The 22,303-nt window shown below is 59.9% G+C and overlaps 6 protein-coding genes across 6 annotated transcripts in view; all 6 read right to left on the reverse strand.

Annotated features, from left to right (window-relative positions):
• The window catches only part of LSCM1_04299 (uncharacterized protein), a gene marked incomplete at both ends in the record, with an annotated part of 7,527 nt that extends 3,986 nt beyond the window's left edge, over window positions 1-3,541 (reverse strand). Inside the window, one exon of the mRNA XM_067321811.1 lies at window positions 1-3,541. This exon is cut by the window's left edge and continues 3,986 nt beyond it. Coding sequence (XP_067176906.1) covers window positions 1-3,541 — 3,541 coding nt within the window.
• A 1,495-nt stretch (window positions 3,542-5,036) lies between these two features.
• Window positions 5,037-7,769, reverse strand: LSCM1_04300 (uncharacterized protein; the record flags this gene model as incomplete). Its single annotated transcript, XM_067321812.1, has 1 exon — window positions 5,037-7,769. The coding sequence occupies one exon, from the start codon at window positions 7,767-7,769 to the stop codon at window positions 5,037-5,039; it is 2,733 nt and encodes a 910-aa protein (XP_067176907.1).
• Window positions 7,770-8,983: 1,214 nt separating this feature from the next.
• LSCM1_04301 (uncharacterized protein) lies at window positions 8,984-11,689 on the reverse strand (the record flags this gene model as incomplete). Its single annotated transcript, XM_067321813.1, has 1 exon — window positions 8,984-11,689. The coding sequence occupies one exon, from the start codon at window positions 11,687-11,689 to the stop codon at window positions 8,984-8,986; it is 2,706 nt and encodes a 901-aa protein (XP_067176908.1).
• A 1,042-nt stretch (window positions 11,690-12,731) lies between these two features.
• Window positions 12,732-13,745, reverse strand: LSCM1_04302 (uncharacterized protein; the record flags this gene model as incomplete). The annotated part of the gene is made up of 1 exon (XM_067321814.1): window positions 12,732-13,745. One exon carries the CDS (start codon window positions 13,743-13,745, stop codon window positions 12,732-12,734), a length of 1,014 nt encoding a protein of 337 aa, XP_067176909.1.
• Window positions 13,746-15,405: 1,660 nt separating this feature from the next.
• Window positions 15,406-17,484, reverse strand: LSCM1_04303 (uncharacterized protein; the record flags this gene model as incomplete). The annotated part of the gene is made up of 1 exon (XM_067321815.1): window positions 15,406-17,484. The coding sequence occupies one exon, from the start codon at window positions 17,482-17,484 to the stop codon at window positions 15,406-15,408; it is 2,079 nt and encodes a 692-aa protein (XP_067176910.1).
• An 858-nt stretch (window positions 17,485-18,342) lies between these two features.
• On the reverse strand, window positions 18,343-20,022 carry LSCM1_04304 (uncharacterized protein; the record flags this gene model as incomplete). Its single annotated transcript, XM_067321816.1, has 1 exon — window positions 18,343-20,022. One exon carries the CDS (start codon window positions 20,020-20,022, stop codon window positions 18,343-18,345), a length of 1,680 nt encoding a protein of 559 aa, XP_067176911.1.
• Between the last annotated feature and the right edge of the window lie 2,281 nt (window positions 20,023-22,303).

Here is a 22,303-nt window from a genome sequence, read left to right on the forward strand (position 1 = left end):
AGCCGATCTTGATCAAGCGTGGCTGCCCAGGGCCGGGTGGCGTTTTCCTCTGGCAAGTGGCGTAGAGGGTCATAAAAATATGATGGCGATCCGAGAGGTTAAGCGGCAGCTGCAACTTGAACTCGTCGTTCAGTACGATGTCACTCGAGTTGTGAACCGAGGACGACCACGCCGTGGTGTCCATCGACAAGCTCGACAGGCCACGGCCGTAGATGCACTTGATAGCACCCTCCTCCGAGAGCCCGTCGTCCCGGTCCTTGACACAAATCTGAAAGGCATAGGTGTGATGCGAAGCGGGGATGTTGCGGAGACAGCTCGTGTAGATTACCCTCAGCTTCGACACACTGAAATAGTACACGTTGTTGTACGTGGTGAAGTAGCCAGAATTGAGGATCGGGATGCAGCACGGCGCGTAGCGGTAGATGACCGGGCGAGCACCCGGCACTTCCGGGTCCAGCAGGCTCACCTTCGACTCGTTCTCTTCCGGTGAAGTCTCGGGGTGGTCAGACGGAAACGCGACTTCGTGCCTGGTTAGATCCGAGACGGAGAAGACCATGTCGACGGGCACCACCTTCTGAGCGCTGCGCCAGCGCTCGTCGTTCCCCACCTTAAATACGTCGTCATCCGATAGGGCCTTGCGGTAGAGACGGTCAACAGAAAGCTTCGTCGATGGGTGATTTGCCTCATCCTGCAGCGCCACCAAGTTCCAGCCCAGCTCTTCCAGCACGTCTGACACCTGAGTCAGAAGCAGCGTCTCCTGCTTCATGGGTGCTACATGGATCGCCTTGTAGCGGTCTGCACGGCTGTACAAATCAACATAGGTGTCGAAGTCCTCGCAGCATGGTCGGTACACGCGCAGCAGGAGATGCAGCGTCCCCTTGAACTCGCTTGGTACAAAGGCCACCACGCACTTCTTCTTGGCGAGCTCGCTGCGCTCCTTGTGGGGGTAGAAGACGTCAAGCTCGGAGTCGAAGTAGAAGGTTTCGGAGACCTTTACCTTATGCCGGTCCGTCCAGCTGTACAGCGCCGCTCCCACGATGAGAGGATCGGTTCCTGCTCCATGCAGCTCCATCATCCGGTTGCTGATCCTCGTCGCCTCGATGCAATACACAAAGCCCCCCGTAAAGGTGCGCATTGCTGGGATAGGCTTGCGGGTGTCGATGTCGCTCACCCACAAACTCGCTGCCGTCAACTTCGTCGCCCTCGCATCTTTATCCTTCGTCTTTGACTGTGTGCGCTCCCACACCTGAATCGGATCCCCGTACGAAATCTGTGAAATAGCCTTCCGCACCATTGCGCTATCGCCCCTCAGCAGTTGTGCCCTTGTCAGCAGACGTTCAGTGGGGGCGTTGTGAGGGCAATCCTCGTCGTCTACGGTCAGGGTGGGGTCACTTAGCACCTCCGACTCGAAATAGCACTTGAGGGTGCTCAGCGAGCGCTCGCCTGGTCCACAAGGTCGCTCGCGGTCAGCATTTGGCTTTGCATGCGAGCGATGGAGGTTAATGATCGTCTGCTTGGCCGAGAAGAAGCCGAGCTGAATCTTCGCATGCGCCGGCACCTCCCCCGTGACCTCCCTTGGAGGGAACAAGCACTTGCCAGACTCGCGGATAGTCGCGTATCTCTGCACCTCAATGTAGCTGCCTCTGATCGATTCCTCTGTGAGCCCATGTGTCTGTAGCTCAGCCGATAGGGCCGCCTCAAAGCTTTCAAGCGGGGCCTCTTTCATTGTGCGCGGGGGTGTGAAGACGTCATCCTCTGTCCGAGAGAGAATCCCATTGTCATTCCGGACGGCCTCTAACGTGGAGGACGAAAAGCGGCTGATAGTCTCCGAGGTGGAGTCTCTAGAATCTGTGCACTCCACACTCCGTCCCTCACTGTCGTCAAGGGGCGCGCTGTAATTTCGGCTACCGCCCAATTCCGACTTTTGCAGCGCATCCACTTCCCCCTCATTCATATCAGCTCCCACGCCGCTCTCATTCGCGCGTGAATACGGAAAGCTTCCGTTACTTCCTCTCCATGCATCAGAGCAACTCGCCAGCTTCGTACCAGCAGGCGCAGTCGCGGGTCCAGCAGCTTTAGCAAGCTTCAAACTCTCCGCGTACTCCGGAACTACGGCGCATTGTGCCTCCCGCCTGGCCTGCTCCTCGGCCTCCCGACGGGCCTGCTCCTCGGCCTCCAGCCGTGCGCGCTCCTCGGCCTCCCGACGGGCCTGCTCCTCGGTCTCCAGCCGTGCGCGCTCCTCGGCCTCCCGACGGGCCTGCTCCTCGGTCTCCAGCCGTGCGCGCTCCTCGGCCTCCCGACGGGCCTGCTCCTCGGCCTCCAGCCGTGCGCGCTCCTCGGCCTCCCGACGGGCCTGCTCCTCGGCCTCCAGCCGTGCGCGCTCCTCGGCCTCCCGACGGGCCTGCTCCTCGGCCTCCAGCCGTGCGCGCTCCTCGGCCTCCCGACGGGCCTGCTCCTCGGCCTCCAGCCGTGCGCGCTCCTCGGCCTCCCGACGGGCCTGCTCCTCGGCCTCCAGCCGTGCGCGCTCCTCGGCCTCCCGACGGGCCTGCTCCTCGGCCTCCAGCCGTGCGCGCTCCTCGGCCTCCCGACGGGCCTGCTCCTCGGTCTCCAGCCGTGCGCGCTCCTCGGCCTCCCGACGGGCCTGCTCCTCGGCCTCCAGCCGTGCGCGCTCCTCGGCCTCCCGACGGGCCTGCTCCTCGGTCTCCAGCCGTGCGCGCTCCTCGGCCTCCCGACGGGCCTGCTCCTCGGCCTCCAGCCGTGCGCGCTCCTCGGCCTCCCGACGGGCCTGCTCCTCGGCCTCCAGCCGTGCGCGCTCCTCGGCCTCCCGACGGGCCTGCTCCTCGGTCTCCAGCCGTGCGCGCTCCTCGGCCTCCCGACGGGCCTGCTCCTCGGCCTCCAGCCGTGCGCGCTCCTCGGCCTCCCGACGGGCCTGCTCCTCGGCCTCCAGCCGTGCGCGCTCCTCGGCCTCCCGACGGGCCTGCTCCTCGGCCTCCAGCCGTGCGCGCTCCTCGGCCTCCCGACGGGCCTGCTCCTCGCTTGCACGCAGCGAGCGAGCCGTCGTGCCTCGCCAAAGTTGCTCCTCCGTATTGACTAGTGTTTCAGCTTGCAGCCCTACTGTTAGATTTGCATCCACCTCTTCGTGGGACTGGGAATGGTCGTTGGTCCCTCTTCGCTGATCAGCTTCACTGGTGATTGAGCCACAGCGTGCAGAGTGATCGGGGACCTCCGTAGCCCAGGCAGGTTTTTGAGACAGCGAAAATGTGCTGTGGGAGGTACTAACGGCTCTTTGAGTGGCAGAGGACGTCGGTGATAACTTCAGCGACTCAAGCTGCACTTGCTTCCGGCGAAGACGCTCTTCTATTTCGCGCTGAATGCGATCGACTTCCGCTTTTCGGGCCTCTTCCATGGGATCTTCCTCGATCGGGTTGATTTCAAATGGCGGAGGAGCAGCGTACAGGTCATGGCGATGTTCTTGCGATCGATTGATCTCCGCCTCCATCTCCATCATGATTTGGCGCTCAATGTCGGTGTGGGTGCTCATTGGCGATCGTGTGTGTCCCTGCAAGCCGCAAGGTTTCGCTCCAACAATTACAAGCCGGCCGCCCGATATATATATATATATATATAATGACAGAACCTGTGAGGACCTTTTCCACGGCTCAGGATGGTGGGTGTCTGCCTCGACTACTCTTGTCAGCAACGACGGTCGATCAGCTGCAATTTGGGCGAGCTCGACGGAGATGTCGTTCGCGACAGCAAATTGTAATGACGGATAGAACACCAAAACGCACACCACACACGAAAGGAATGCGCTGCTAAACGATGACTGCGCGCTGCGAGGCGAATGAGCGGTAAACAGTACGCGGCACACACACGCAGACGTATACACGTATGGACTAAATCAAGATCAGGTGGCAAGTTGGGGAGGTTGAGTACTTTTCCTTGCTTAGTGGGGTCACGCGCTGCCACACAGCGAAGAAGCGGTGCCGCTGCGTCTGCTCGGTCCGGCACAGGCGCGCGTCACAACAATGCGCCCCACGCAGTCCTCTGCGCATGGCCCGGTCTCAAAACGCGTACCACAGACAGAAATGCTCAGTTCGCCGTGCCTATCGGTGATTCAAGGAGATATAGCTGTCTGTGGAGGTCGAAACGTGCGACAAGGGAAGCCGTTCGTTCCTGCCACATACCCTCTCCACTCCCCCTACAGAGGAAAGGCAGAGAAGACACGCACCTGGACACCACAAAGCTGCGCCTGCCAGCGCGTCTTCGGCGGGGCGACGGGACGAAAGGAAGAGGGGCACGCGTGAGCTGCGCACCACAGGCGGCAGGGTGACGAGTAAAACCCAACTCTGCAGATGCGCCCGCAGTCCAGCACTGTGCCGCCCACACCACTTCCTGACAGGCGTGCCACATATTCTGAAGGGGCGCCATTTTTATTTCCTGCGGTTGATTTCAGCTGGTGTGCATCCTCCTGTCACACACCACTCCCCGGCGCGGACATCTTCCAAAAGGCGAAAAATAACAACAGAAAACGAAGGCTAAGGGAATCAGCCGTCGCCGATACATCAATCCACGAGGCTCACAGCCGCGGGGGTGCCGACACAAATTGAAAAGGCACGCACAGGCATCCAGACATCTAAACACACACACACACACAGCAAGCATCCATCTGGCTCGGGAGATAGAGAAGAGACCTAAGACGCTAGCCGAGGGGGGACACTGATGCAGGCTGGCCGGAGACGACGACACTTGTACGGTCAATGAAGAGGAATAGATGGGCGCCCACCTTCCTCTCTTCGAAGAGGCACGCATGGTCGGCTGTCATAGAGGTACCGGCACCTGTCCCTCACGCTTGCATCTCTCGCTTTCGTTGATGCAAAGGAGTCTGCCACACACGCCCGCAACCAAGCGGACTCGCTGGTGCGCGGTGAGGGCTGAAGACTTGTCGCCATCACCCACTCAGCGGCACACGAGGAAAAAAGAATGGTTGCACAACGAAAGGGCGGCTGAGTGCTGCCATACCATGCAGGCAAGCCCTACTCCGCCTGAGGTCGCTCCCTCATGACACAAATGCCCTCCAGCACCGTTCCAACAGGCGCATACTTGCTGTCAGCGCACTCCACCTTGTCTGTCGCACTGAGCAACACCGGTGTTTTCTGGGTTTGAAAGCCAGTGATGGCTTTCGGGTTGCCCGGCAGCGCCACTGTATCCACCGGCAGACCGACGCGCACCAGCACGGAGTCTACCGGCTCCATGTTCTCATTGACGGCCATCATCATACGCGGGCTGATGGCTGGCGTGATGGCGTAGAACATGTAGTGGCACTCACCCAGCAGGGTCTTTGACAGGTCCAGGGAGCTGTGGAGCAAACTCAAAACGCCCATAAGAGCGGTCATGTTGACTGCCTTGCTGTCGTTATGCAGACAAGAGAGGGTAAGGTGGCCCTTCCCCATGGCGCAGAGACCCTCAGCCAGGCGCACCGCGAAGGTCGCGCCGGCAAAGATGGGCTTCTGATAGTAGGAAGAGAGGCTGTGGAGCTTCGTAGCTACGCGGGCGTTGTTGCTTCCCGCCGCGACGATACCCATCGCTGTAATAGCGTTGGTGGCTGTTGGCAGATCCGAGTCGTGTGCGAGTCGATTCAGTGTCTCCACGACCGGCATGTTGGGATTGCCAGCGGAGAGGAGAGCATAGACCAGCGGCACCGCACATCGCCCTGACATGGGATCTTTACCTTTGCTAACGGTGTCCGCCAGCAGCGAGTGAATGATAGCCCGCTTCGTCATCTCCATCCCAAGGTCTTCACCGACCGCCACGAGGCCGATGCCTAGCACAGCCGCTGCCTTATGATTCAGTGGCGTCGTCTTCTCCTCCTCCGGCTTCGCTGGCGCCTCCTCATTGGTGTTGTTGCCATTCCCCGTTTCGTCCTCGTTCTGCTCTTCGTCGTTCTCCGGTGCCTCATCGTTCTCTGCAATGACATGGAAAAAGCTTTGGATGACGACGACGTTGCCCGTGGCAGCGAAAGCGCAGCTGCGCACCACAATTTCCGTGTAGCGCTGGATGACTGCTGGCAGAGCGCGCGTGGCATCCAGCAGGGTGTCGGCGGCCTCCTGGCGCCCTAGGAACATGCAGCCGAGCGCCAGGATCAGATAACGCACACACGGCTCCTTTAACTTGTTCACAGGCACCTCCATTAGGCAGTTCATCATCGTCTCGGAGATGTCCTCATCGGCAGAGGCGACAAATACTGTGGCGAGGGCGTAGGCGGCCATGCACTGCACCAGCAGCTTCTGCTCCGAGTCCGCTAGCAGCGGAATGAGGAGCTCCTTCACGTCCTCCTTGCGCGTGCCGGCGTAGGCGTAGCCGAGGCCAAGGATGGCACCAATAGCCACCTCTGCCTCTTGCGCGTTGATCTGCTCCGACAGCAGCCCCAGCGCAGGGTCAAAGGGATTCCGCACACCACACATGACAATACCAGAGGCAAGGCACGCGCCAGCCTTCACGTAGGTGCTCTCTGAATAGAAGTACTTGTCGATCTGCTGCAGGCCTTCCGTGTGGTCCCACAGGTGCAGCAAGCCGAGGGCTGCTGTGGTGGAGATGATGCGGTCCTCGCGCTGATCGAAGAAAAAGGTCGGGGTACCCGAGAGAAACTTATCTGTGCCGTATCCGCAGTTCGCCAGCCCGCTGACGAAGGCGCAGACCAAATTGTTCTGCAGGTCTTTGGGGCCATTCTTCTCGTCCGGCGACATCTTAAAGACCTCCTCGAGCGTCTTCGGTGCCATACAGTCGAGCTCTTGCGCCGTGTGGCGGTACAGCTGCGAGAGGCCCATGTTGCCATTCGCGTCCTGCAGCAGTTCGTCTTCCTCGCAATCCAAGTCAAGGAAGCACTTCTGCCTCGCACACGACAGCGCCATCTGCAGGCGCTCCGGCTTGCTTGTGCACTCACTGAACAGCTCCGCGACAAGCTCGCGGTCGTTCAGCATGAGGGCGGTGAGCGCTGCGTCTGGGTAGGCTTTCATCTTCTTGTAAATATCGTACACCGTGCGGAGAGCCTCGCTGTCTGAGGGGCGAGTCAGATACTTGCTGATTGCCGCGATATAGTTTGCAATCCGCTTGTAGTTAGACGCCTCCACGAGCGGCAGAATGCGTGTGACGCCGTCGATCTCCATCAGCAAGTCGATCGCCGTCGCTTCGTCTTGATGTGCCAGCATGTAGAAGACGATCTGGTCCACGAAGCCATTCAGATAGTCCATCGACTCCTTGTTGGCGGACCGCTCGCGCCACTCTTCGCCAATGGCACCGGCTAGAAAGCGGAGGTACTCGTGGCCCCACTGCGCCAGGTCGTTCCTCGTGCCTTTCAGCTTGTGCTCCAGCAGCGTGCGCCCGCCGTTGTTGGACTCGAGCGTCATGGAGATGAAAGAGAGGAGGTCGTGTAGTCGGCGTGAGACAGATGGGTTCTCGGAGCTCTTGAGTGCCGCTTCCAGTTCGGGATACAAGGCACGCACGTGCTTCAGTGGTGGTGGGACGGCGGCCAGACTGCCGCTGCTGCTTGTGCGAAGCAGATCCACCAGGCGCTCCACCGCGACATTGGCGATATCAACATCGGTGTCTGCGGCTCGCGTCACCAGCAGTTCCACCTCCTCCTTGATGCGCATGTCCTCTTCACTCATCTTGCGCTCGCTCTCTTTCTTTTTCCGCTCGTTGACGGTGCCGTCTTTCTGCGGGTCCTTCGACGGCACACTCGCCGCTACCTCACTCCCCTTCGAGTTCATGGCTGAAGTAACTCGGTGACGCAGCACTGTGATTGGGTAGGGAGGGAGGGGGCGGGGGGTCGCAGAGGTCGTGGTGCTCTATACTCGAACAGACGTCCTCTCTGGAGGGGTGATACGACGCCGAGGCGGCGGATGATGGCGTGTGAAAGGAAGAGGGCGGTGGGGTGCGCTTGGACGAGAAACGCAAATCGAGTGGAAAGGTAATATGGGTTGGGCCACAAATAATGGGCACGTCTCCCAATCCTTCAATAGAAAAGCGTGCACAGACACACAGACAGAGATCGACAGACAGACAGAGACACGGCCGGTTCAGCAACACTTTTCACACAAAGAAAGACGAAAGGGACAAAAATGGGGACTGCAGTGTGCAGTGGGGCAGCGACGAATCCTTCTGAATAATTGTCTCCGCACCCGTTAGAAATGAGACTCGAGAAGAGCGGAGGGGGTAGAAGAGGGGGAGGCGATACCGAAGAGAAGTCCCTTGAAAGCAATCATGCATCGCAAGAGCGTCGGGAAGCCGCTACGCGGCGCACAGACAACCTCGTGGACATCGGGAGAACAGACAAAGAAGAGGCCACCGAAGTGGGGCGATCCTTGCGAGCCTCAAAGGAGGCAGCGAAGCAGGCGGGGGCATCGCCGGTGGTCACAACGTTGCTTGCAAAGGGAAAGACCCACAACAAGATTGGTGTTCAGAGAAGCCGAGCAGCGGCGGGCAATGCGGGTGCTCACGCTTTCGATCTCCTCGCTCTGCGCGGTGTCAGCTCGGTGTTCACCGAGAAAAAGAGGCCGCCCCAGTTGGGGATGGCGTGCGCACGTGAAGGCCTGTCCCCATAGGCCATGCAAGGCGCCAGCTCACAAACGGTGGGCGTATATGGCTCGAGGGCATGAGGCACAGGCGCACTGGCGCCTCACATCTGACTTGAGCGCGTCGGAGAGGAGCAAAGCGAAGGGTCGCGGAGGGGAACGCGCGCCACTGAGCGTAAGCCCATGCAGAGCTGCCCAACGGGTGAAGTCCAAAGAAAGAGTTCCATGGGATCGCTTTTGGAGAGGGGAGAGGACAACATGCCCCTCCCCCCTCCAGTACATCGTCGGTGAGAGGATAGAGCAAAGCAGTGGAGAAGAGAAGCAGCAACGCTACAGATACGCACACACAAAGGACGGAGGCGTCCCCGCTAAAAGCGCCACAGCCAGCAACACTCGCGCCCAGCGTTGTCTCACGTCAAGAGTTGCGAGAGCTGCCGAACGAGGGAGGCAAAATAGACGCAGTTGCTGTCTGCGGAATGCTGACCTTCAGCGGGGAACTCCATATTCAGGAGCGCCTGAAACTCCGCTATCTGCTGTACCACGCGTTCTTCCTCAGCGCCAGCCGATATCACGCCAAGGCAGTTGCACAGTAGCACGTTGAGGAAGTGAAATACAATCCCCGACTGACGAGTGCAGTCGTACGTCAGCTTTCGGTGGCGGCATAGAGAGAAGAAGGAGGAATGGCGGATCGAGGAGATGTACGGGTTGTAAAGTACGCCACTGTAGACGTACATAAGTGGCTTGCCGGTTCTCCGGCTCACACAGGTGCCGGCCTTCTCGTTCCACGTGCTGCCACTGAATACACAGGCGAGCGCATGCACAGAGGCCTGAGTGGTGAGCCCAAAGTCCACGTCCACACCCCAGAGTCGCGGTTGGGGAGAGGAGGAAGCGTCGCCCGCGGCATCGGCTTCGCTGGTCACGATGAAGTCGACAGACAGGTAGCCCATGATGCGTTTCCGATACGCTGCCTCGCCGAGGCTGAGAGAAGCACCCCGCACCGCCCCGTATGGCACACTGGAGCGGTAAGGAAACAGCGACCCCATGGCGGTGAGGGCGGGGGCCAGAAGCGGCTCTACCACCGACTCTATCCGCACCGCACCGGATGGGGCAACAAATAAGTTCACCGTGATCGCGGAGCTGGGGCCGCCCAGGACGGCCTGGACACACCCGCCCACCGAGTCGAACATGTCGAGATACGCCTCCCAGTTGGAGTAGCTGCTTGGGTGCAAGAGTCGTATGCGCTTCGCTGCGTGTGCCTCCAACTCACGAAGCACAGCTGCGCTTAGCGCAGCAGAGGGCGCACCTTCCACCAATTCAGGCGCCGAGTTCCCCGACTGCAGAGACTTCAAGCGATTCACGTCAAGGTACGCGTGGCCTTGGCTTCCGAATTCGTTCTCCAGTTTGATCAGCCATCGCTGCACGTTGCGGTGGTGGAGGATGAGGCTCGTCAAGGCATTCAGGAGGTCCGCTCGCGAGCGCAGTCGCGCCACACCGGGAGGCGTGAGAATGTCCGCCGCCTCCAGCAAGCGCCTGCAGCCGCTCTTGGAGCCGTATGCCTGCACTAGACGCGGCTCTGACGACAGCAGCGGTATGTTCAGCTGCGTTGCCAACGTGAGCTCCTCCACTCCGACGACGCCAGGGATAATGTAGGCTGGCTTGCCAGTACACATGGCAGCGAGCAGCTTTAGGAGACGTGGGGAAAGCAGCACCAGACGGGTAAGGCTCATCCCAGCAGGAAGACGCTGCGTGTTCTCGGGCGCCACGAACGTCAATCGACCGGCGACATTTGGCACGCCATTCTCGGCAAGCAGACTCATGTAATACTCCTGAATCTCTGCCTCTGGTCTCACCGGAACGACAAAGACCAGCTGCACACGTGGGTCTGCCAGCATGCTCAGACGCGTTAGCTGCCCAAGCTGCCTCGCCTCGAAGAAGGGCATCTTCTTGGCTTGATACATGGGGTATGAGAGAGAGGGAAGATGAACAATGGTGCGCCGGCTCTCTTCGATGCGTGGCCAGGCAGCCTTGAATTCTTTCATCGTCTGCTGCCACTGCGTTAAGCGGGTCTCGTGTAGGGAGCGAATGGTGCGACGCGTCATGAAGTGAGAGCGAAACATTGCCCATTGTCGCTGAATGGCTATAGCGGCACGGGTGCCAATCAGCAGGTGGATATAGGCAAGGCGCTGCCTAGACATACGCCATGTGGCCTGAATCTTTGTAGCCGCTACGTGGTGACGCGTGGGGCCGTAGCGGTAGGGCCGTGATGCATCCATGAGCAGCGGAATCACCTCCTCAGCATTGTTGATGCACTCTAGCATCTCCGTCGGGGAGATCAAGTCGGGGGCCTGATAGGAAGCCATCTGAGCGAGCCGCCTACCATCCACATAGACCAGCTCAACGCCGTAGCTCTGCAGCATCTTTTCGAGCATCTCGATGAGGCCCTCAATCTCGCCCCAGCTAGACGCGTAGTGCCGCTTGAAGGAGGCAAACTCAGGCGTGCTGCGCAGCGCTTTTCCCTTGCGTATGATGAATTCGTGCATCGAGTACCAGTCAAGCAGCTCAGTGTACGTACGCGCGTCCTCTCGCGCTGGACGGGCGGCGTGGAGTGGGTCCGCCGCGGTAGCAGCCAAGGATGTAGAGAGGCCGGATGCAGACGTCGCTCGGGCGCTCACTGTCGGCGCCGCGGCAGCCTTCACGGTGGAACGCTGCGAACGTCTCGCTTTTGCCTGCTCTGCCTCCCAGCCCTTCAGCTCCTTCAGATTCAGAGAAGGGGGAATTCTGGCGAGCTCCTCCATGTCCAGCTTGTAGTCGTGGACGGCTTTAAAACCGGAGTTTTCCGTCATGACTTGCGGACGGTGCTGCCGCTTTTCCGCTGGATTGTGCAGCGGCACCCGCTGTGACCGCATGGGGCCGCCAATCGCCAGCAGCGGCTCCAGGTCAACTTCCGGACCAACCGCACCGCTCTCCAGCAGCTCTAGCAGCCCCTTTGACCGCCTTCTGCTTCTCGGCGGCGTGCGTGCTGCACCCACGCGGACCGGCGCACTCCTCTTCAGCATTCCTGGTAGTCGCACTGCTGACGGGCTCCCGCGGGATGTAAACGTGTGTGGCGCTTCCATGACTGAGACTGCCGATGTAAGAGGGGGGAGGGAGAAACACATGCAGCGGCAGTGTCCGAAAGAAGGGAAAGCTTGACAGCGCAGCACCGGTCGCGGTCCTCAACAACCGATGAGGAGAGGTTCCCTGTGATGGCGACGGTGGTGAAGTGGAAGTTGCTCGAGTGGCTGCGCCAGTGGCATAAATGCCCGAGAACACACGCACGCGGCAATGTAAGCAGTTAGAGTGACGAGGAAAGAACACTCGGGAGGGGTGGGGGCGATACGCGTGAAGCAGAGAATCGGTAGAGACAGAGAAACAGCGAGTCACACGGCAATGCACCGCGTCACGAGAAGTAAAATCCTCTTCTCTTCAGCTATCACATTATTGAGGAGGTAAAGTGCGAAGTGATGTGCGCTGCGAGTCGTTCGCATGGTGCGTCTTGGCAGCAATGCTCGACATGCAGGCAAGAGTGAATACGAGGCGACGGGGCAAGGGTAGAAGGGTCAGTGGTTCACTGGCCCTCCTGCCCACTCTCTCTCGCTTCTCGGGCAAACGTCTGAAGAACGGCCTTCGGAGATGTCGCCTCTCTTCCTTGGAACTTGTCGACGCAGCCCTCCTTCGGCTGGAGCTCTTCTGGCTTTGGAGGGAAGGCAACTTATCACGACTCTTACACAAGGGGCGGGGTGAGGGCACCAGCTCGCCGGCAACCCCACCATTCCGCCTTCTCATCTCCATGATGCCAAAGGCAAGTCAGGCAACAGATTCCCTGCAGCCGGCGCCGCTAGTTCGACGGCCGCTCCAGCGTCCGCTAATGCTTCTGAGGTCGGATGTGCGCTATCGGCCTCCCCCACTCGCGCCTGAAATGCGCCGCACTCCGGCGTCGACGCGCGGAGTGAGCGACAGAGAAAAGCGGCACGAGCAAAGGGAAAAAGACGTCAGCACAAAGAGAGCGCGCGCACCGCATACAAGTCCCCCTCCTCCTGCAGTACCAGGCAGAGCCCCCACCCCCTTCAGCCTTCGCCACCTACCTTGCGCTCAGCGAGGTGTACGATGGCGATGGATCTACTGCATGGTGAAGTCTAAGTTGTCCTCCTCCGCCCCCTTCCGAACAGCGTCCGCGTTGGGCACCACTGGGGCGGTCGTGGACTGGCCAATCGTCCGCGTCATCACACCATCGGCATTTGGGTCTCTCATGAGGCCTTCGCTCACCCGCTGCAGCTTCTTGCGCACCACCTCTACCGCGTCGTACACAATCTGCAGCACCGGCAGCACCCCCGTCGACTCCACTGTGAAGGTGAAGTCGAAGCGGCCCATCTTATTCTTCCTCTGCCGCACAAACACGAGTGGCTCGGCGAGCTTGTCGAACGGAGGCTCCTGCGACGTGCACTCGCGGCAAAAGATGCAGGCATCCTCGTCTTGCACCTCCACCTGCCCAGTTCGCTCGACAAAGCGAAAGACATTCCGCGGACAGCGGGCCACCCACTCACGCGCCTTCGCCTTCCCGAGGGCCTGGAACCCGTTCGGGTTGAGAATAATCTCAGGCGCGTAGCGCATCGCCACCGTCGCCACAGGCATAAACTTAGCGTGCGTCTTGGCAATGTTCTTGCGGATCACAATCTGCACATCCAAGACTTGACTGCGTCCGAGCGTGACGAGCCAAATGCCGTGCTCCTCCGCACTCACCGGGTACACCTCAGCGTCGTCGATCTGAAGGGAGTCCCCAATGAACACCTGCGTGCTATGCTGAGTTGGCGGGCACTGCGCCTTTAAGGAGCCGGTAATCTGGCAGTCCGGGCACCCGCTTCCGCCACAGCCGCAGTCTTGGGGAAAGTTCAAGCGCTTCGCCTTCGCGGAGAAGAGTGGCACGAGGCCGAGCCGGTGGGCGATCATCTCATCCGGCAGCACCGACGTGTTCTGCCGGATCGTCACAAACTCGATGGCGAGCGTCGGCACCTCGGCTAGCATGACACGCCGGAGGGCATTCGCAAAGGAGCTGTCCACCTCGTTGAGCTGGAACGTAAGCGTCTCGCCCGCCGCATGCTCCCTCTTTACGCACTCGATAATTTCAACTTTCATGATGGCGCGAAGAGCTGCGTCCAAGCAACAACGTGAGGAGGAGATGGTTTACGTGCCGTCGCTTCGCGCGCACACACACGCCTTCGCCTCTGCGCGACGTGGCACCCGTTGCGTATATTAGCTCACCGCCGGCCGCCTCTCTCCAGCCACTCCCCCGTCAGCGACAAGAGCAGAGACCGTGCAGCACACGCACGAAAAAATAAAAGGAAGAGCGTGAGAGAGTCTCACACCTTTCCACAGCCGCGGGAGCTTCCAACACTCAGTCGCAAGCCTGCCCTGTACGCTTCCGGGGAGGAGGGGAGCGCGAGAGCGTAAGAGAGGCGGGTGCGCTGCCGGGGGCGAGTCAGCCGTGAGCACAAACGGAAAGCACTTGTCACGCCGCAGCCTCTAAGAAAACAGCGGAGGAGCGCTGTAGGCGTGCGCGCCACCATGCGAGAACGTGCGAAAGCGGTTGTGTATCTGCACGCGCAGAAGAAATCGGTCCGAAGTCCTGCTCTCTTCTTTTGCTGACCACACGGATTTCGTTTTTCCTGTAAACTCTCGTCGCACCGCCGAGGACAGCAGCCTACGTGCACAACAAATTCGGTCAGAGTGCTGCCGGATGACGTTGGCTTGGGTAAGAGGCCCGTGCACGTGGGTGCAGGTGTATCGTACAAGGGAGACAAGAGCCACTCGGTGAAAGCGATCGATTAAACATGAAATTCCCTCCAGAGGTGCTACAAATACGAGCAAAGGAGCGGCGCATGATCTCCCGTGAGTGATGAGTGAGTGGGGTGAGGGGGTCTGAACGAGCTCACGCATCGACGAGCAAGGCTCCCGATAACGCCAAGACAGTCAATTCTCGGCGAGTGCAGGGGATAGCACTGACTCGGAGAGAAGACTAGGACAGCGGCACCCGAGGCGCGGATTGTAAGCCTTCATGGCTGCTTGCGTTAGATGGGGCGTAAGCGTTTGTCGTGCTCACCGCACTCATTGTTTTCTGCCGATATGTGTTCACTCGCCCTTTGATGCACATAAGCTCCTCCTCATCTCCAACGTGAAACAGCGTGGATGGCAGGGGGTGAGGGAGTGGACGAGAGACAACGTCAGATACATAACACACAGATCGCCCGGAGAGGGATGCGGGAACGGGAAGACAGCGACACGCAGAACACGTGAACAGGGGGAAAAGAAGTCAGAATACGCCCCCCCCCACAGAGACACATATGGGCGCCAGCAAGATCAGCCATGGCGTCTGATAGCGGCAGAGAAACGGTAAATCACACAATGGAGAGGAACCTCGCAGGAAGTGGTGGTGAACGCAGACGTGTACAAACCACACACAGGCGCACACGCAAATTATGCGCCCCCGACCACAGCATTATCGCAAGCCGTCGCCTCAGCGCAGTCCCCAGCGCGTTCGCTCTCCAAATCTTCCTCGTGACCGCACACCAAAAACCTTCGCTGGAACTAAAAATAAGGATACGCCACCCTCTCGCCTCCGCGGCCACCGCTCGCCCGCTCACGCTTGGGTACGGCTGTCTCCACGGAACGAGAGAGAGAGGCGCACCCTACTACTGCTCGCACAGAATTCTATGGCACCCGACGATGGGTCGGCCGGAAGAGAGAAAGAGTGACGCATACGCAGCGGTGCAGCACACATGGGCCGCTCCCAGCCGTCTCACTCCTTCAGTGTCAAGTACAGCTTCTTCAGCTGTCGCGCCTCCCAGCGAACGGTGTTGCGCGGTGACGTGTCCTGCTTGGACGGGTCAGGATGCACAAAGGCGAAGATGCTCTCGCCGTGCAAGTCGGCCTGCTCGAGAAAAAAAAGGATTTCCTCGAAAGACGAATCCTTCAGCGTCACCATGTGCTTCGCCAGATTCATGGCCAGCGCGAGAAAGCATCTCTTAGCGTAGAACCACGTGTCCGTCATGATTTTGCGGTCGTACGGCTCCAGCGACTTGATGATGCGGGAGATGCCGAACTCGAAGTTTCCCTTGGAGCAGTAGAGAGTTCCAATGACCAAGTTCACAATGCACAAGTGCAGCGGCTGTTTCGAGGGCTCCTCGTAGGTCAGCCGCTCCTCCGCTCGCTCGATGCGGCGCATAATCTCCTCTGCCTGCTCGTTCTGTGCGGTCATGATGTACGACACGCACAGATTGGCGAGCACAATAGCGCTGCAGCTTAGAATATTCTCCCGGTTCGCTTCTACCACTGGCGAATAGTAGCGAATCGCCTCCTTGAACTTCGTCTCCTGCATGAAGAAGACATGTGCGACGTTCTGCTTCCAGACGTCGTTCTCGGAGCAGAAGTCAGCTGACTGGCGGAAGAGCTGCTCCACCATTGGGTAATTTTCCATATCCCAGTAGATGTTCGCCTGCGCCATGAGAACGGGGATGTACTCCTCCAAGGTGACGTCGTAGGTGCGCACCGCCGTCCTCGCCACGACCGCGTCCTGGCTCTGATCGGCCTCCTGAATGCGCCGCGTCATGTTGCGCAGCTGCTGCACCATCTTCTGCGCGAGGATGTCGAACTTTCGGTACGCCTCCGCGGGTGAGGTCTGGGCCGTGATAAGGCCATCGAGGAAGTCGTAAAGCGATTGATTGTTCTGCGAGAGGTATTGCCACGCCAGGTGCGGGTTCTCCGCGAGCACGTCCGCGGCCAAATCGTAGTATTGGTATTTGCAGTAGAACAGCAGCAAATTCTGAAATGTCTCCGGCGGGAAGGGCGGGTTCTGCAGCAGGAAGTTGAGCTTCTTGAAGCCGTTCGTCGGGTTCTCATCCATATTGATGAGGGCAGTGTTGTGCAGCGTCACGGGGTCGAGCTCTTCATCGGTGCGAGGCGGCATGTCCGTCAGAGCCTCCTTCGCAGCGGCCATGTTCTTGGAGATGTACTCGATGGCTGCCTTAAGGTTGAAGGCTTCAATGAGAGCTGTCTCCCGTAGCAGCTGGGTGTTGCCCACCGAGCGCGCCTCGCCTCCCTCGGTAGTAGTTCCAATATTCAGCTCCGGATGCTCCTCAACACCGTGGTCAATGATCTCGGCCAAGTGCCGCAGTGCCGAGCCGTACTGCTCCATCTTGTAGTACATAAGCGCCATGTTGTACGTCAGTGCCGCCGAGAAACCGACGATGTCCTGCGCCTCCTTGAACTTCTCTAGCGCCTCCTCGTAGCTGCCCTCCTTACTCAGCACACAGGCGCGCAGCACAAGCATGTCTGTGTCCGTTGCTGGGGCCTGCTCGAGGAACGATTTTGTCTGCGGAATATCCTCCTGGTCGTATGCGATGGCCGCCTGTAATTTCGTGAGCGTGACTTGGTTTTGCGCTGATGTAATCAGCGTGCACAGGCGGCTGCTCTCTGCGTAGGCGCCAGCCTTGTAAAGCGACTGAGCGTAGTATACGCGGTACTCCTCGATGTTGGGGCAGATCTTCGTCAACTGCTCGTAGAGGCCGGCCGCCTCGCCGTAGGCGCCCATCATGTAGTAGCAGTATGCCATAAGCGACAAGGCAGCGCGACTGCGCGGGAACTCCTCCAGCTGCGTTGCCAGCAGCTCCACAGCCTCTTCGTATTGGTGGTCTCGAATGTAGCCATAGACTGTAGAGGTGAATGTACCCTCCTGTACCTGTGCCTGGATGCGACCGAGTGTGGTTCCGCCACCCATCGTCGTCGTTGGCCGCAGCGATCCCGTTTGTGAGGAGCCCGTCGTGGAGAAAGCCGTCCCCGTCGTTGGCGGGGGCATTCCAGTTACGGGGCGCAAAGACATCGTTCCGTCACCGTTGCAGCTAAAGAGAAGGGAAAGGGTGTGAAGCCAAAAGATGTGAGCTGAGAATGTGGAGGAGGGCGGTGAAGAGGGCGGGGCAGGCGTCCGTGCCGCGTTGTGTTGGCGTCCGTGCGCTCTATATCGCTTTCAATGGTGCGGGCGAATGGGTGGCGCGAGGAGAGGGGGGGAAGTTGCACAAAAAGAGGAGGCGTGCAGTGGAGGCAGGTCGATTGAGGGCACACACACGCACAGGTCTGCAGGAGAAGCGGGAGAAGTGGGCATAAAGAGAACATAGGAGGGGCGATAAAGGCCGCAAGAGCGGCCGCAGGTGCCAGGAGAGACACTGCAAGCCCTTGAAGGGGAGCAACAGCAAAGCCCCTCCCTCCCCTCCTCCTCGGTCAGCAGTGCGCAGGTAGCTGCATCGCGCTTTTCAAACGCCGAGACGGCGGGCAGTCATTTATTGTGTGTCGGTGGCCCGACGCCCTTTGCAGACCACACGTGTGCCCCGTGAAAGTTACTGCTCTCCCTCCATCTCCGCGCCGCCATTCCTCTGCCCACACTTCCCACACCCCGACAGTGGCGCGCAGCGATATAGTCCATAAGAGTCGCAGGCCGTGCAGCAATGGAGAACCTAAGAGAGCGCGAGGGCAAAGTGGGCGCCAGTCTTGCGGGCGGAGAGCACGGAAAACACGCAGCCTTGGGTGCAGGGCGGACTCTTCCGTCACTCCCGCACTCAAGCACCCGCCATCATCACAGAGCCCCACACTACGTCACAACGCCCGCCATTCACCGAAGCCGGAGAAGGCCGACCAACGAAACGAGACGGCGTTCAGCTTTCACCAGGCAGCGGCAAGCGCGACCTCACACCACGGCAACCGACTGCTCGTCCTTGCGCTTGCGGATGGCCATTTGAATGAACTGGAGGTGCTTCCCCTCTAGGTTGTAGTAGCGGTGCCACACTACAAGCATCGCCAGCGCCACCCCGCACGTCTGTAAACTCAGCACTGCAAGCACCGTCGAGGCCATGTTCGCCTTCGCCGTCCACCACAAGGTCCCTGCAGCAGCTGCTTTCTGTGGCACTAAAGTGCTCTGGGCTCTGTTACTGTCGCCACTGCTGGTGATGGTAGATGGGGCCAGCGCGCCGCCTTCAACCGCAGTCGTGAAGGCAAGCAGCAAGAGCGTGGTGATGCGGCTGAGCGACTCCATGGGTACTGCGACGATGGAGCAGAGCCGCTTTGTCCACGCCGCCATCTGAATGGCGCGGCCGAAAAGAATCGCGTCCTCCTCGACCACGTCTTCTTGCGCCAGGTCTAGTAGGTCATGCAAGCTGTCGAGCAGCAGACGTAGCAGCATGAGCAGCAACGCGCACAGCCAAACCGCGGCGACTGAACGGACCCCCGCGCTGTCCTCTACAGCGACTGGCGCCACCACCACCACACCAACGGCTCCCCTAGAAAAGAATGCTGCTACCAGCGACGCGAGGCCCACCGCGCACACGCCGAGCAACACGAGGGATATCAGGCACTTCTTCCCTACCAAGCCAGCGCTTGCGACGTACGTGGGCGCAAGGAAAGACGGCGCCGCCGCGACTAAGGCCAGGATAACCGCTCGGGCTGCCGCTGACAGCAGGGGCGCAGAGCCCAGACAAAGGAGTAGATGAAAGAAGCTCACCATCACTGTGTGCGCGTAGCGGTGCAGCGCACGTACAACCAGAAGAGCCTTCATTGACCGTCGCTGCCATGTCTGCGGTACAAAGTCGTGAAAATCAGTCAGCGTACCGTCGCCGAGCCCCGAGACGGAACGCGAGCCGACGCAGCAGTCTTCGCGCGCCGTACTCGTTGCTTCCTCCCCGTGAAAACTGCACCGCCATCGTCGCAGAACACTAAATACACACACACACACGCCACACAGGATAAAAAGGCACCAGTGAAACCGGCGAAGGGGCCCTTTTCTGGGAGAGCAGCCATCGTAGAGGAGAGTGGCGATTAGTACCACCACCGAAGCGCCACCCGATGCCGCACGCGACACGAGCTGCACCGACTCTTCCTCTTTAGGCTGCTGCGCCGCGACTCCGCGCATCACGTTCTGAGCGAAGGCGCTGCAGCGCTCAGAAAGGGCACCGACGGCTGCCATTGCCAATGTGAAGGACACGGCCGATGGCACGAAGGGGAGTCGCAGCGCCAACCAAGAGGCGCCGAACACAAACGCAAGACTGTGCTCATTCCACGCGACCCGCTGCGGACGCCACAGGGGCGCGACGAGCGACGAGAAGGCAACGGCGCCAGACCGATGAAGAACACTGCACACCGCGTACATCAGCTGGGCTGCAACAAGCATTCCAAGGCCTAGTTTGGAGAAGTGCAAGCGCCCTCCATCGATGTCGGTGGGGCTCACCGCGTTAGCCTTGGGCATGTCCTCGACAATCAAGAAGTCGTTCGTGTAGTACTCCACGAAGAGAGCTGCAAAGACGACGTGCAGCGACTGCACAGCGAAGCTGTATGTCCCGAGCCGCAGGAGGCCTCGCCGCGTGCCAGCCACCATTTTAAACAGGGGACGAGGAAGAAAGAATAGCGAGAGGAAAGCTTTGTAGGGCAAAGATCGACTTGTCTGTGCGACTATCGGCGTCCTAATCCGCCGCTGCTGAGGGAGGGATAGATGGGCGCGAGAAGTTGATGCCCTCCACCTTGGAGGGCAGAATGCTGCACTTCCGTTCGAGTGTGTCCGCGTCTTCCTCTCGCTCCGTGCCGCATAGCTTGGCAAAAACTCCTTGGTGCACTGTCGCAGAGGAAGACCAAAGCGAGAAAGGCTCGACGCAAGAAATGTGGGTGATGTGGGAGAGAGAGAGCACAGAAAACGAAGTCCAAGAGAGTAGCGAAGTGAGGAGACGCGTGCGCGCACACGCACCCGGCATATGGAATAAGCGATTGGGCCGACCTCCGTACAGCCCGCGAGAGAAGCCCCTACACGGGCACGGGCAGCGAAGGATGAAAGCAATACGCACCTGCAAACATGCGCCGGCCCACGGGACACCTGTGGGCACTGCCGGCAAAATGGGGGGGGCGCCAAAGAGAAAAAAGAAAGAACGGACGCCCCAAAGCACGAGGGCAGGACGAAGAGCTGCAGGAACACATGTTGGGGAGGTAAGGAGGAGAGCATGGCAAGAAATGCCTGGTACAGTGAGAGAACACACTCGCGCGCATGCTGCTTGACCTCAAGAGAGCGCAACTCCTTCCCTCACTCGCCGGCAGATAAAAAAAGAGGGACGACAAGAAAGCTACAAGAATACTTGTTGAGCGGCAAGCCAATGCGGGCCGAATGCATATAGCACGCCTCGCCTTTCTTCCCTTTTCCTGTCGGGTTTCCGCTCTCATTGCGTTCGATGAATATGCGCTCATCATAGCGCCCGCACGACAGGCAACGGCACCCGAGACCCAGAAACCCAGAAGGAAGAGTAAGACGTGCGAGCAGCGAGAGCGATTGGGCACGCCGCTGCAGCCGCGGCTGCACTTGCCGCTCGGATCCTGCATGAGCATACGTCTTTCCAGCGAGAGGGAGGAGAGAGAGAAGTCAGAGGAAAAGAAAAACGAATGGTGACAAACGGCGCCCTCCCCGCCGTCGCACTCACTCGTGTGCACGTCTGCTGCCCGCTGTTCGCTCCTCTCTCTGTCCCTGTCTGTCTGTCTCCCCTCACCCCTTTCCCCTTCTTCTCAGCGAATCACGTAGGCGGCTGGGGACAAGAAGAAACACGCGTTCGTTCTCCCCGCCTCCCCTGCGTCATCGTCCAATGACCCTCTCCTGTGTGCGCAAGACGTTCTACCTATCCGCGCTCCGCTTGACGCGCCTTCTCCTCTGCACCGCCGCAGCCTCGAGTCCCATCATCGCCGGTACCCCCCTGCGCTCTAAGCCCAAGCGCCGCGTCCGTATCGCACTTGCGCTGGTGCAGAACGCGGAGTCTGACGTAGAGCGCTCCCTCGCGTGCACTTTCCCCCTTCTCCTCCCGCCCCCCCCCCACTCCACACACGCACACACACAGACAGCTCTGTGAGAGCGAGTCTACTGAGGTTAGCAGATCGCTGATGCGGAAAGACGCTGAAGGGCTGCCCCTCCTCCTGGCCAAAGGATTCGCTCGCCTCTTTGAGCAACCCGCTTCAGAGGCAGTGCCTCGCTGCCGATGCCTCCTCGAGCCGCAGAGCCTCCTGGGGAGGCCGTGCCCCCGCAGGACCTCGCCTTCCGTCAACGGATCGGCGACTGTGGAGGGCAAGTTGATGGAAGTTCGTCCGAGTGTGTCTCCCCTGTCAGGCCCTGGAGAAGGGCTGAGGCACCGTCCGGGATGAACCTGCCTTCTGAAGCTAGACGCCAAAGGGTTGAGGCCTCTGCAAGGGGGGGACTCGGCCTCTCCCTGTTGGTCAGACCCATGGGGTCCGCTGCCGGCACTTTGGCTCTGCATCATCACGCCACGTACGCTGAGGCCCCTGATGTCTACCCCCGCAGTCTGGCCAGCAAAGGAGTTCACCAGCGGCAGAAACGGGTGTACTCACGGGCTACCTCTCTTAGTGCATGGCGGCGAATTCGAAGCCTCGCTGCACGCTAGTTGGTGTCATCCGCCTCCCCGCTGTTGACGGACGCAGCGATCGCGTAAGGCTGATATGCGTCGTCGGACCTGCATCCAACGGCAGGCTTACCAGCGCACTGTGCATCACTGCGTGCATGGGCACGACGAGTAACGTCCTCCAGTTCCGCCCCCTCGGCCTTACCGGTCGATCCATTGCACCGCTGTTGCGGCCACGTCCAGAGCCGCTGGGCCGATGCGCCACCACTTGGC

Source organism: Leishmania martiniquensis, chromosome 29 (genome assembly GCF_017916325.1).
Source record: "Leishmania martiniquensis isolate LSCM1 chromosome 29, whole genome shotgun sequence".
Taxonomy (NCBI): Eukaryota; Euglenozoa; class Kinetoplastea; order Trypanosomatida; family Trypanosomatidae; genus Leishmania; species Leishmania martiniquensis.